Genomic DNA, 14,415 nt, shown 5'->3' on the forward strand with positions numbered 1-14,415 from the left:
GGGCAGTGTTTCGTTCTGCTGTGCATGGGGTCGCTATGAGTCGGAAACGACTCGACGGCACTTAACAACAACAACAACAAGGTTTGGGCAGCCTCATGTTCCTAGTCCATCTGAGTGGTGACCCCACCCCCTCAGCCCCAAACCAAAACCAAACTTACTGCCATGGAGTCAATTTGACTCATAGTGACCCTTCCTTGGGTCTCCAAGGTGGTATCTTCTACGGAAGCAGATTGCCCAATCTTCCTTCCAAGGAGTGGCTGGTGGGTTTGAACTGCCAGCCTTCTAGTTAGCACTCAAATGCCGTAGGCACTATGCCACCAGAGCTCCCCCCTCAGCCCTGGCAGGCTCCACTTTCCTAGTCCTTCTGAATGGCAGCCCCACCCCCTCGGCCCTGGCAGGTCCTATTCTTCTGCCCCTTGGACATGGCAGTCTTGCCCCCTCAGCTTTAGGCAACAGATCTGGCTCCATTTCCCTGGCACTTGTGAACAGCAGCCCCACATTCTGGAACCAAGGTGGTAAAGATTTGGCTCTTTGAAATCTAGGAGGCTGTAGCCCCACCCTTTGAGCCTCTGCAGGCAAATATCCACTTTTGAGACCCCAGAGGTCATAACCTTGACCTTTTAGACTGAGGCAGCTCTGCTTTGCATGGGCTTGTGCCTTCAGCTTCTGCTTCCTGGTTCCTTGGCCTTTTGGTCCCTTAGCCCCTGGGGTCCCTTGGGCCTGCTAAACTTCTGTGCTGCTTGCACATGTGTTACAAAGCTCTTTAGCTCCAGTGACAGGTGTCCAGAGGCACTCCACTCTGCCAATATATTAGCCTTGGTGCGAAGGTGCCCAGCTCTCATATTCTGGGTCAGCAAGCCTAGCTTCACTGACAAGTGCTCAGAGGCACCCCACTCTGCTAGGAAGCCTCTTGCCCAAAGGCACTCAGCTCTCTCACTGTGCAGGCAAGCTCCCACACCATCTCACACCAGTTTCCTGGTCTGGCTGCCGCTGATTCTCTGCCACTGTTTCTCACTGCCTATGCCATCTCTGGGGTTACAGCTCTCCTTTCTTCCCTCTGAGCCCTCGCCAGAATTGCTTTGGACATCCATAATTCTGCCAACAGTCTCTTCAAGGCAGCCCAGACTTTTATTATTGTTCTTCTTGTTAGGTGCCATCAAGTCGGTTTCAATTCACAGTAACTGTTTGGATGATTTCTTTTGGGAGGATCAGAACAAGGTTGGTCCCTATGAGGTGGAGGTTAAAGATGTCCCAAATGTCCAACTTTTCCAAACTGCTGTGCCACTCCATCAATTCCTGACATCAACTCCTCTTTCTCCCCTCAGTAATCTCCCTCCTTCTTAGGGTTCCCTACTTTGCTGTAACATCTCACAGAACTCCCAAACCGCCAAGGAAATGGCTCACGTGGTGGTGGTAGAGGTTAGGAGGCTGGCAGGCTGGCAAGTCCCAAGTCTATGGGTAGGTCTGGAGGATTCTCTCAAGTCACATGATTGCAGGGGTTAGTGAACCCAAATCGGCAGGTTAGATGACAAGTCCAGGGGTGAGATGATGACCACCCAAATTCAGGACTGGAACAAGAGAAAGAGCTTTCCTAGAACATTCACATATATACCCTCAAGAAAGCTAAAGGTGGTGACTTGAGTCACCCCCTCCAGCAAGATAGGACTCAAGATGCATCCCACTCTAAAGAGGTGCAGAGAATAGGATTTACAATATATCAAAGATGGAGGATGATGTAGAAGGGCCCGAGTAAGCAAATCACCACAGTGCAGCAACACTGTGCACAGAAGAACACAGCACTGTCCAGTCCTGGATCCTCATACTTGTCGCCACGCATAGGCCCATGGCTGCAGCCACTGTGCCACTCCACCTTCTTGAGGGTCTTCCCCTTTTGCACTGACCCCCTCCACTTTTATCCATCTCCAAGGACTGGTCCCTCCTGACAACATGACCAAGGTATGAGAGACAAAGACTGGCAATTCTCATTTCTAAGGAGCATTCTGTCCACACTTCTTCTAAGACAGATTTGTTCACTCTTCTGGCAGTCCATGGTATATTCAATATTCTTCGCCAACACCACAATTCAAATGTATCAATTTTTCTGTGGTCTTTTTTCATTCATTCTCCAGCTCTCACATACATATTAAGCTATTGAAAAGACAATGGCTTGGGTCAGGCACACCTTAGTCTTTAAAGTGAAATCTTTACTCTTTAACACTGTAAAGGAATCTTTTTGCAGTAGATCTGCCCAACACAATACGTTGTTTGATTTCTTGACTGCTGCTTTCATGGGCTTTGATTATGGATCTAAGTAAAATGAAATCCTTAACAACTTCAATATTTTCACTCTTTATCATCATGTTACTTACTGATCCAGTTGTGAGGATTTTTTTTTTTTTTTTTATGGTGAGGTATAATCCACACTAAAGGCTGTAGTCTGATCTTCATCAGTAAGTGCTTCAACTCTTCATTTTCAGCAAGCAAGGTTGTATTGTAGGTTGTTAATGAGCCTTCCTCCAATCCTGATACTGCACTCTTCTTCATATAGTCTAGCTTCTTATATTATTTCCTCAGCATACAGATTGAATAAGTATGGTGAAAGAATACAACCCTGACACACACTTTTCTGATTTAAAACCACACAGTATTCCCTTGTTCTGTTTCAATAACTGCCTCTTGGTCTATGTTTTTTTTTTTTTTTTTTTTGGTGTGTGGGGGGGTTGGGTCTATGTATAGGTTCCTCATGAGCACAATTAAGTGCTCTGGAATTCCCATTCTTTCCAATATTATCCATAATTTGTTACCATCCATGCAGTCAAATGCCTTTGCATAGTCAACAAAACTCAGGTAAACATCTTTCTTGTATTCTTTGCTTTCAGCCAAGATCCATCTGATTTCAGCAATGACATCCACCTTTCGAATCCAGCTTGAATTTCTGACAGTTCTCTGTTAATGTACTGCTGCAACTGTTTTTTAATTATCTTCAGCAAAGTTTTACTTGTGTGTGATATTAATGACATTGTTTGATAATTTCCACTATTTGTTGGATCATCTTTCTTTGAAATGGGCACAAATATGGACCTCTTCCATTTGGTTGGCCAGGTATCTGTTTTCCAAATTGCCTGGCATAGACAAGTGAGTGCTTCCAGCATTGCATCAGTTTGTTGAAACATCTCACTGGGTATTCTGTCAATTCCTGGAGCTTGTTTTTTGCCAATTCCTTCAGTGCAGTTTGGATTCCTTCATTCAATGCTACTGGTTCTACCTCTTGAAATAGTTGAACATAAATCAGTTCTTTTTGATACAGTATTTCTGTGTATTCTTTCCACCTTTTGATGCTTCCTGCATCATTCAATATTTTATCCATAGAATCTTTCAGTATTGCAACTTGAGGCTTGAATTTTTTCTTCAAGTTCTTTCAGCTTGAGAAATGCTGAGCATGTTCTTCTCTTTTGATTTTCTAACTCCATGTCTTTGGACTTTTCATTTTAATACTTTGTCTTTTCAAACCACCTTTTGAAATCTTTGGTTCAGCTCTTGTACTTCATCATTTATTCCATTTTCTTTAACAACTGTATGTTCAAGAGCAAGTTGGTCTTTTCTTTCTTGTTTTTTTTTTTTAAATGACCTTTTGCTTTCTTCAAGGAGCTCTGATAATGTGATGCTAACCAGAACGCTGGAGGTTCAAACCCACCAGCCACTCCAGAAGGAAGGAAGACTGGGCAATCTACTACTATAAATACTTACTGCCTTGGAAACCCAACAGGGGTCACTCTGAGTCAGGATCAACTTGATGGCAGTGGGTTTGGTTATTTACTTATTTATTTATTCGCTTTCTTCATGGATGATGTTCTTGATGTCATCCCATGACTCATTTGGTCTTTGGTCACTGATGTTCAGTTCATCAAATGTATTCCTCAGATGGTCTTTAAATTCAGGTGGGATATACTCAAGATAGTACTATTAGGCACTTTAAAATTCTTCCAGCCCCTACCCACTACCTGTTCCCAAAATTGTTTCCATATTTTAGGTGTCTGTTAGAGCAGCATCTCATTCTTAGTACCAAATTCTATCTTAGTTCTCTAGTGCATCTATGACAAACTATCACGAGTAGTGTTTTGATTACTTCATGCTGCTCTAACAGAAAATACTACAAGTGGAATGGCGTTAACAAACAGGAGTCTATTCTCTTAAAATTTTGGAGGCTGGAAGTCTGAGTTCAAAGTGCCAGGCTCCACAGGCTGGGTGAAAGCCTCTTGACCTTGGGCTTCAGCTCTGCCTCTTGCTCCCGGCTCACTGAAGCTGGAGGCTGCTGGCTGCTAAGGCTGACAAACCCAAGGTCAACAAGTGAAAGGCATAGTTACAATATTACCAAACTACATGGCAGACCACTGATTCAAGTCCATTAAGAGTCCCAAGATCAGCAAACAACATGGCAGCCCATTGAGCAATGACTCAGCTATATGCAGGATTCAAGCATGCCAAAAGCTAGAGACCTTCCTCAAAGTTGCTTCTTATGTACTGGAAGCAGACCACATCCCCCAAGCAGCTACTCAACTGCTCTAGTAGATTCTACCATGGAGTTGCTTACCAATCTCACCATGGGGAACAACTACATTCAAGTGCCCAGCCAAGTTGACACATAACCTTAACTACCACAAATGGTTTAACAAATAGAAATGTATTCTCTCACAGTTTAGGATCTAGCAGTCCAGATTCAGGGTGCCAGTTCTAGAGGAGGGCTTTCTCTGTCAGCTCTGGGAAAAGGTCTTTGTCTCCCATCAACATTTGTAGGCACAGTGTCCCCTGGAGTTCTCCATGTATCTTGACATCAATCTTTCCCTAGGTCTAGAAGGTCCTAGGCACAGCGACTCCAGGTCCAAAGGATGTACTGTGCCCTCAGCTCTTCTTTCTTGGTCGTGGTCTGGTTCCTCCTTTTCTGCTCTCTTTTCTTTACTTTTATCTCTTGTAAGATAAAAGGTGATGCAAGCCACACCCTAGGGAAACTCCCCTTAGGGCTGTGACCTAAATAAGGGTGTTGCATTCTACACTAATCTCCATACACTGATTGGCTGATCATATCAGACCACATCATGAAGGGTGGTGATTTTATCATTACATAACTGTCAAACCACTGAGAATCATGGCCTAGCCAAGTTGATGCGTATTCTGGGGGAACACTATTCAATTAATGGCAGTGCAGGACTTAAATGGGAAAGAAAATAACATTATCAGAAGATATTTTGAGAGCAATAGTTTATGTCAGAAGAAAGTGAGTAACATAGTCAAGATACTCAAAGAAAATGTAAGCCGAGAATTTTATATCCAATAAAATCAATATTCAGTATAAAGGGCATGGGCAAGCTGTTATCAACATACAAGAATTCAGGTAATATTGTTCCCTTGAGCTTTTCGTAAGGGGTCAATCTTCAGACAACTAAAATTACTGCAGAGGTACCAACATAAGGAACATTCACGTGGTGAGCATTAAAGAAAGAACTACTTGTAGAATTACATTTAAATGCTGGCGAGGGAAAAGGAGTGACCTTCGCTCAGGAGTGGCTGGTATGAGATGTCCACACAAATTTGATGGGAAAATTAAGAAATACTTTGGAATTCCTCAGGAAAAACACTAAGTGAGGGGAGAAAGGGAGAAAGTGAAATATGTAATGGCTACAGGACCTGGCAATGTAGACATAAAACACTGAGGGGAGAATAGGGATGGAATGTATGTATGTATGTATGAAAAATCATACATGTTTTAAGCAGTCTTAATGACTGGGGAAAAGGAACTATGGTGTCATAGTGTCTAAGGCATCTGACTACTAACCAAAAGGCTGACAGTTCAAACCTACCAGCCACTCTGCAGAAGGAAGACTGGGCAATCTACTTCCCTTCTGTAAAGATTTAACTCCTTGGAAACCCAAAGGGGGTCACTATGACTTGGAATCAACTTGATGGCAGTGATTTATTTATTTGTTTGTTTTTAATGACTGAGGGAAGGCGCTCTGGTGGTGTAGTGCCAAGGCATTTGACTGCTAACCAGAAGGCTGGCAGTTTAAACCCACCAGCCACTCAGTGGAAGGAAGATGGGGCAATCTACTTCCATAAAGATTTACTCCCTTGGAAACCCATGGGGGTCACTATCAGTTGTAACTGACTCAATGGCAGTGAGTTTGGATTTTGCAATGACTGGGGCAGTGTCAATATTGAAAAGATTATATGTTAGTGTGGATGGTGAAGGGATATTCTAAGGCCACCTGTCTGTTTATTTAAGAAAAGGATTCTCTATGTGACAGAGTGGAGGTGCAATGCAATAGAGGAAGGGGAACTGATCACCCTGTAGTCCTGAATCTGAATTGGGACTGAACACGTCAATGTGAACGTAAAAGGTATTTCACCTTTGTATACACACACACAGACTATGTGTGTGTATGTTGCTTACTTGTCGTAGTCTAGCCAAATACGTGTGTATGCATGTGTGCACACATGTGAATATGTGTATCCATATGGATGGTGTGAATGTGGTATGTGTATGTATGCATGTGTGGGTGCTGTGTATGTATGTGTGTTTGTATCTATGTAGTGTGGTGTATGTATGTGTAATGTATGTGTGTGGTATGTGTACCTATGTATGCTTATATATACATATGTATATATGTGATGTGTGTGGTGTATGTGTGGTGTGTATGTGTGCATGTATCTATGTGGTGTGGCGTATGTATGTGTGTGGTATATGTATGTGCATGGTGTGTATGTATGTGCACTTATACCTATGTGGTGTGGTGTGCAGTGTATGTGTGTGGTGTGTGTCTGTGTATTTTTGTGTGTATATTTGTGCCCATTCCAAAGAAAGGTGATCCCACAGAATGTAGAAATTATAGAACAATATCATTAACATCACATGCAAGTAAGATCTTACTGAAGATAATTCAGAAACGTTTGCAGCAGTATATTGACAGAGAACTTCCAGAGGTTCAAGCCAGATTCAGAAGAGGACATGGAAAAAGGGATATCATAGCTGTTGTCAGATGGATCTTGGCTCAAGGAAAAGAATACCAGAAAGATGTTTACTTGTGTTTTATTGACTATGCAAAGGCATTTGATTGTGTGGATCATGACAAATTATGGATAACATTGAGAAGAATGGGAATTCCCGAGCACTTGATTGTACTCATGAGGAATCTGTACCTTGACCAGGAGGCTGTCGTTCGAACAGAACAAGGGGACACTACATGGTTTAAAATCAAGAAGGGAGTGCGTCAGGGTTGTATTCTTTCTCCACACTTATTCAATCTATAAGCTGAGCAAATAATCCGAGAAGCTGAAGTATATGAAGAAAAACGTGGTATCAGGATTGGAGGAAGAATCATTAACAACCTGAGATATGCAGACGATACAACTTTGCTTGCTGAAAGTGAGGATGACTCAAGGCACCTACTGATGAAGGTTGAAGAATACAGTCTGCAGTATGGATGACATCTCAACATAAAGAAAACAAAAATCCTCCCAACTGGACCAATGAGCAGCATCACAATAAATGGAGAGAAGATTGAGGTTGTCAAGGAATTCACGTTGCTTGGTTCTACAATCAATGCCAACGGAAGCAGCAGTCAGGACATTAGAAGACGTGTATCATTGGGAAAGTCAACTGTGAAGGAACTGTTTCAAGTGCTGAGGAGCAAGGATATCTCCTTGAGGACTAAGGTGCACCTGACACAAGCCATGATATTTCCAATCGCCTGGTATGCATGTGAGAGCTGGACAATGAATAAGGAAGATCGAAGAAGAGTTGATGCTTTTGAGTTGTGGTGCTGGCAAAGAATGCTGAAAGTACCATGGACTGCTAAAAGAACTAACAGATCTGTCCTGGAGGAAGTGCAGCCAGAATGCTCCTTGGAAGCAAGAATGGCCAGACTTCGTCTCACCTATTTTGGTCATGTTGTAAGAAGGGACCATTCCCTGGAGAAGAATGTCATGCTTGGTAGGGTGGAGGGTCGACGAAAGAGGGGGAGGCCTTCAAGGAGATGGATTGATACGGTGGCTGCGATGATGGGCTCAAGTATAGCAGGGATCGTGGGGCTGGCACGGGATCGCGCAGTGTTTCGTTCTGCTGTGCATGGGGTCGCTATGAGTTGGAAACGACTCGACGGCACTTAACAACAACAACAACAGCACATGCATGATGTGTGTGGTGTATCATGTGTGTGGTGTGCATGTATGTGCACTTGCACCTATGTGGTGTGGTGTGTGTGTATGTGTGTGTGTGGTGTGGTATGGTGTCTCTGGTACGTATGTGTGGTGTGTATGTATGTGTGTGGTATGGTGTGGTATGTGTGTGTGTGTGAGCATGTTCGTAGCTCTGCCCACTGAGGAGGCCCTGAAACAATGACGAGCCCAGTGCACTATGTAGCACTGACGCCTGATAGTGACCTGGAAACACCACAGACACCCCAGTAAACTAGAGTGGGAGTGGGTGGGGAAGACTCTGGGAGTGAAATGAGTAGGCTGGGCCTGGAACACCCTGACGCATAGCAAGGACGACTCCTAGAGGATGCTGAGGATCCAGGGACCACCATCAAGAGGCCCCTACTAGCCACAAACAGGACACTTTGAGCTTAAGGGTAAGATCTGCAACAAACGGAAACTCACCAAATATATCTAAATCCGTATGTTGTTGTTATGTGCCATCGAGTCGGACCCAACTCATAGCGACCCCTCCTTGGGTTTCTGAGGCAGATCACTATGGAAGTAGATTGCCCCATCTTCCTTCCAAGGAGTGGCTGATGGGTTTGAACCGCCAGCCTGCTGGTTAGCAGTCAAGTGCCTTAGGCACTATGTTACCAGAGCTCCCTAGTCCCGACGAAACAATCGGCCACCCCTCAGGTTAACAGGGAACCTTGAAAGCTGGGCAAATGGAATGAAAGATGGAGCATTCGGCCTGCCTTCCCAGCAGACAGCTGGGGGGGGGGGCGTCCTGGAGGAGGAGCCCCACCTCCGTAGGTGCTGCCTCAGCAGATGAAAGGTGGAGGTGCGACCAGGAGGGGACTGCAGGCAGCTGCAAGGGACCTCATGCTCTAAGAAGTCACAGACTGTTTGCTGCATCACCCAATGCCCTAGGAGGCTGCACCCATGAAGGGATGACCGTGGGGCTGTGGGGAGACATCTCTCAAATGCTCTGGGACAATCTTCTCAAGGTCTGTCAGGCTGTCTGTGTCCCTTCATGGAGGTTGAGTCACGTGGAGCTGTGTGGGTTCAAGTTCCCCATGGCTTTATCTGCTCACCATTCGCAGTGCTGGGGCATGGCGGGTGGAAGTCACTGACGCACCCTCCCAGTGCACGTGTTCATTTTGTTCTTTCTTTTTCATCTGATGGATCAGAGCCCGCAGGGGATGAATGGTCCAAAGGGCACCCCCTCAGGGAGCTGTTTAGGGGCCACACAGGAATGGGAGGGAGATGGGGCTTCCCAGGAAAGGCTGGCTAAAGACTTACCACTGGTAGGACAATGGTGCTGTCCCCACTCCCCCATCCCCACACAAGGCAAAATAAAATCAAGGACAGTCTTCATGGGCGCCCAGCCAGGGAGGCTCTGGTCACCTTGCTGACTCTTCCGAAATGTTCTTAAAATGTCAAATCCTTTTCCAAATCCATTTCCCATTAGTGAGGCATGGAACCATGGCAGCTGCTTCCGATGATGTCTGGCTTCTCCCTGTGAGTCCCTCAAAAGAAGAAAGGAGCGTACGTACGTCGCTGTCTTTCAGATCAAGTGGGTGGGTGTACTCGGCTTTAGAAACATTCAGTGTTTTATAAATTTTGTGAGGAGGAGCAGGAAACCATGGGAAGGCCTGACAGGGTGGAGGGGAAGACATGCTGCATGTGAGGCTGGGTGAGGGTGCTGACAACTTGGTTTTGCCCACAGAGAGGAGTGAAAGTGGCTAACTAGCAGGGTTCTCGCCAAGTCAAGCCCACAAATCCCAGTCAGTCCCAATGTTCCTGTGGGAACTCTGTCCAGTCCTCGGGTATAGAAACACTGCGTTTCCTCCAGAGAAGCAAGGGGATGTTCTAATTCCAGACACTGATAGAAATCTCTGTGGAAACAGAGCAACTAGGGATTTTATAAACTAAAACTAGCAAGGAAAAGAACACAAAGAAAATAAGGAGCTAGAAAGAAGGGGTCCTGGCTCATGAGCTGAACGATAACCTCAGGGAGGTGTGCACCCCTTAGCACAGCCAACTATGCGAGATCCCAAGGGCAGCATTTGCCCAGGGAGAAAGTTCAGAAGGCAGGAAGGGCCAGGGAGGAAGGACAACAGAAACGGGGAACACAGGGAGGTCGTGGGAGGAGCACTGCTACGTGGCCGGGATTGCAGCGAAAGTCACAAAGCATGTGTGTGAACTGCTGAATGGAAAACCAGTTTGGGCTGTGAACTTTCGCTCAAATCACAATTAAAAGAAAGAAAAAAGGATACCTTCTCTGAAGGGTGATTAAGAAATAAGACTAGCCTTGAAGGAACAAAAAGTGCAATGGAAGGTTCTGGAAGCATGATGTGAGTGACGCCACAGAAGTGGAGAGCCTAAGGCTTGTGACCAATGGGACATGTCCCTCACGGCTCCTTTGTGAAGTCTGGGGAAAGAGGAGGTTGCAGACCTGTGGACAGTATGTACTTCACCTCAGGAAGGGACTCTGGGGGCCAGGGAAGGGAGGAAAGGAGATCTCTTCACTCTGTGCCTTTTTTTTAGTGACTTTGGGATTTTGTTCCGAGTGGGCGTACTGCCTCATCAGAATGTTAACAAACAGGTCCCATAGCAAGAGGGGCCGAATTGTCCGGCCTCCACTACCAGCCCCAAAGGTCCTGCTGGCGCCAGGAGGCAAGCGGGCTCCTAGGGAGCACAGGCCACTGGCAGGCCATGGGATGCCCTGGGAAGCACTGTGGGCACAACGAAGCTGCAGCCAGAACTGGGTGGTGGCAAATCTGGGGACCATAGAGGCGGTCTGTCCTCCTGGGGGTGCTCCCCTGCATCGGAAAGGTCGCTGCTTTGGCTTTCCACCTGGTGTGACAGGGACTTCACACAGCTCCTATCCCCTAGCTCCCATCTGGACAATGCAGAAGGGCAGAGGGCGCCCCACACTCTGGGGGCCCCCTGAGGGGCGCACCAACTTCGGCTTCTGTTCAGCTTCCAGAGCCAGAGTCGCCCCCACACAGCACGCACTTCCCAGTGAGGAATAAGGCAGCGGTTCCACCAGGGAGGAGTGCTGGGCCTGGGGCCCGGGGAGCCCAGGGAACCCTTCTTCCTCCACTGCAAGGCCCCGGCGCACTGTCCCCGCGCCCTGGTGCCCTGCGCAGCCACACCTCCCTCTGCAGGTGGCAAGCTCTAGGGGAGCCTGGTGGCCACAGTGCTCACCCACCTAGGGCCTGGGGCGCCACAAGCGCTGCGCCTGCGACGGCACCCCTAGTGCCCTGCCACCTGTCCCGGCCCAGCGTCGTCCTGCAGCCGCCGGCAGGGGCCCTGGTGCGGCGCGCCCACCTTGCTCTTCTCCTGCTGCAGCTCGATCTGGATGTCGGTGAGCTTGGCCCGCAGCTCCTCGTTGGCCGCCTGCAGCGCCGCGAGCGCCTCGGCCTTGTCCCCGCGCGTCCGGCTGCTGGTCCCCTTCTTGGACATCGTGAGGCTAGGCGGCCGGAGGGGACACCTGGAGGGTGTGCTCCGACCGGCGGGGTCCGCGCCAAGCTGGGGCAGGTGGCCGGGCCACTCCCGCTACATCTTGTCACTCACCTGGAGGGAAGGAAAGCTGGTAAGTGGATGACAGCAGCTGGGGCCGAGGGCCCAGGCCTGTGGCCCGCGGCAGGGCGGCGTGTGCCCGGCCTCGTCACCATGCCCCACGACCCAGTCAGGCAGGCTGGGGAGCGGCCCCAGACCACAGCCCACCCCTCCCCGGCCTCTGTCTCTGCAGAACACCTCTGGCAGAGGGTGCATCTTTGTACCAGGGTACCTGAGCTCAGTAAACGTTCACTCTCCACCATAAATGGGCTGTGGCCACCCAAGGCAAGAGCAGGTGTGAAATCCTGCTTCCCAGATAGCAGCACGAGGCTATTGCTTCCCTAAAGAGACCCTCAGACCCACCTAGGTCATGGGATTCTCCAGAGATCCTCAGACCTGCCCAGCCCCCAGGATCCTCCACAGAGGTCCTCAAACACCCACCCAGTCCCAGACCCTCACACCCACCCAGGCCATGGGGTCCTCCACAGAGACCCTCAGACCTGCCCAGCTCTCAGGGTCCCCCAGACCCTCAGATTCCTCAGGCGGGGGAAGCTGGTATACTCCAGCCCCCCAGAGGCCAGTACGCCATGCTGGGGAGGCCTCATGACCCCCGAGCCAGGCTGTGTGCACCATGGGTCGTGTGCCCACCTCCCCTGTATGGGGATGGGGGAGGGGGACAAGGGTGGATCTCCCCGAGGCACTGGGAGGGTGGTCTCAGGGAGCCTTTGTGGAGAGGAGGAGAGAGAAAGGGACCCTGGGTCTCAACCCAGGCCTATTTATACTCAGGCCGCTGGGAGTGGCTGGCACGTTCCAGCCTTCGGATAATTGGGGCTTGGAGGTGGCAGCGCCACTGCAGTCCAGCCAGGAGGTATTTGGGAGACGGTTGACATAGACGCAGGAGGGCGGAGCGTCGGGGTGGCACGTCCAGGACTGCGTCTTTCTGCTCTGATTCCTGAGCTTCCCAGCACACACCTACACAGAAGTAACCAGTGCTGGTGACAAGAGGATGAAATGCTGGGCTGCTAGCTGAAAGGTTGGCAGTTCAAACCCACGCACAGGCTCCTCGAAGACCAGCCGGTAATCTGTTTCTGAAAGGCCATCACCTAGGAAACCCTGTGGAGAGCTCTACTCTGCACACGCAGGGTCCCATGAGTCTGAGTCCACAGGACAGCCTCCTCTTTACTTTCACAGATCCAAGGTCTTCAGCCCCTGTGTCCACTCAGCTCTAGGGACAGTGTCAGGTGTGACCCGTGCTTGGGGCAGGGAGCCTGCAAGGTGGGTGAGGAAGCTGACAGGCGCTGTTCATGTGCGACCCCGAGGAGGTTCAGGACGCGCGGGTCCAGGGACCGGGAGGGCCATCGCACTGGGTGCAAGGAGGCGCAAGGCATGGTCAGAGAGCGGGCGCCCCAAGCGCATGCGCACTCACTGAGCCTGGGGAAAGGGCACAGCGCGCTGAGTTTGCTCTAGCGCTGCGCATCTCAGAGGGTCGCTGCATTAAATGTGACCGCTGTGGGGGCAGTTCCACTCTGTCCTCTAGGGGCGCTGTGAGTTGGAATCCACTCCACAGCTATGGGATTTTTGGGTTTTTTTGCAGCAGATTTACCCAATTCAATAGGATGTCTGATTTCTTGAGTGCTCCTTCCATGGGCTTTATGGTTGATCCAAGTAAAATGAAATCTTTGATAACTTCAGTCGTTTCCCCATTTATGGCGATGCTGCTTATTGGTCCAGTTGTGAGGATTTTCGTTTTCTTCATGTTGAGGTGTGATCCGTACTCACACTGTAGTCTTTGATCTTCACCAGTCAGAGCTTCTAGTTTTCTTCACTTTCAGTAAGCAAGGTCGTGTCATCTGCGTGTTGAATGCAGGTTGTTAGTGGGTCTTCCTCCAATCCCAGTGCCATGTTCTTGTTCATATACTCCAGCTTCTTGGATTATTTGCTCAGCATGCAGACTGGATAAGTATGGTGAAAGGATACAGCTCTAGTACACACCCTTCCTGATTTTAAACTATGCAGTATCCCCTTGTTCTGTTCAAACAACAGCCTCCTGATCTATGTGTACAAGTTCCTCATGAGCATAATTATGTGTTCTGAAATTCCCAATCTTCTCAATGCTATCCATAATTTGTTATGATCCATGCAGTCAAATACCTTTGCATAGTCCGTAAAACATAAGTAGACATCTTTCTGGTATTCTCTGCTTTCAGCCAAGACCCATCTGACATCTGCAATGATATCCCTCATTCCACGTCCTCTTCTGAACCCAGCTTGACTTTCTGGCAGTTCCCTGTTAGTATACTGCTGCAACTGGTTTTGAATTATTTTCAGGAAAATTTTACTTGTATGTCATATAAATAATACTGTTTGATAATTCACATCCTGTTGGATCACCTTTCTTTGCAATGGGCGCAGATATGGATCTCTTCCAGTCGGTTGGCCAGCAACCTGGATGAGTCTCCAGGGAGTTACGCTGAGTGAGAGAAGCTGGTCTCCAAACTCATTCCCAAAGGCTACGTACTGTGTGATTCCATTTACAGAACATTTAGAAATGACAACATTAGAGCAACGGATGAAAGATGAGTGGCTGCCCAGAGGGAGTGGACAGCGAGGGACCCCCGGGATGGAAAGTCTGTGTCCTGACTCCATCTGTGCTGGTGT

At 48.3% G+C, this 14,415-nt stretch overlaps 1 protein-coding gene across 1 annotated transcript in view; it reads right to left on the bottom strand.

Moving 5' to 3' along the window:
* JAKMIP3 (Janus kinase and microtubule interacting protein 3) overlaps nucleotides 1–11,661 on the bottom strand; it is a 61,657-nt gene extending 49,996 nt beyond the window's left edge. The window contains exon 1 of the mRNA XM_007936789.2: nucleotides 11,527–11,661. Within this exon, the coding sequence (XP_007934980.1) occupies nucleotides 11,527–11,661 (135 nt within the window). The remainder of the gene's footprint in view (nucleotides 1–11,526) is intronic.
* Between the last annotated feature and the right edge of the window lie 2,754 nt (nucleotides 11,662–14,415).

Source organism: Orycteropus afer, unplaced genomic scaffold, assembly GCF_000298275.1.
Source record: "Orycteropus afer afer isolate SDZICR_OR568_19922 unplaced genomic scaffold, OryAfe1.0 scaffold00038, whole genome shotgun sequence".
Lineage (NCBI taxonomy): Eukaryota > Metazoa > Chordata > Mammalia > Tubulidentata > Orycteropodidae > Orycteropus > Orycteropus afer.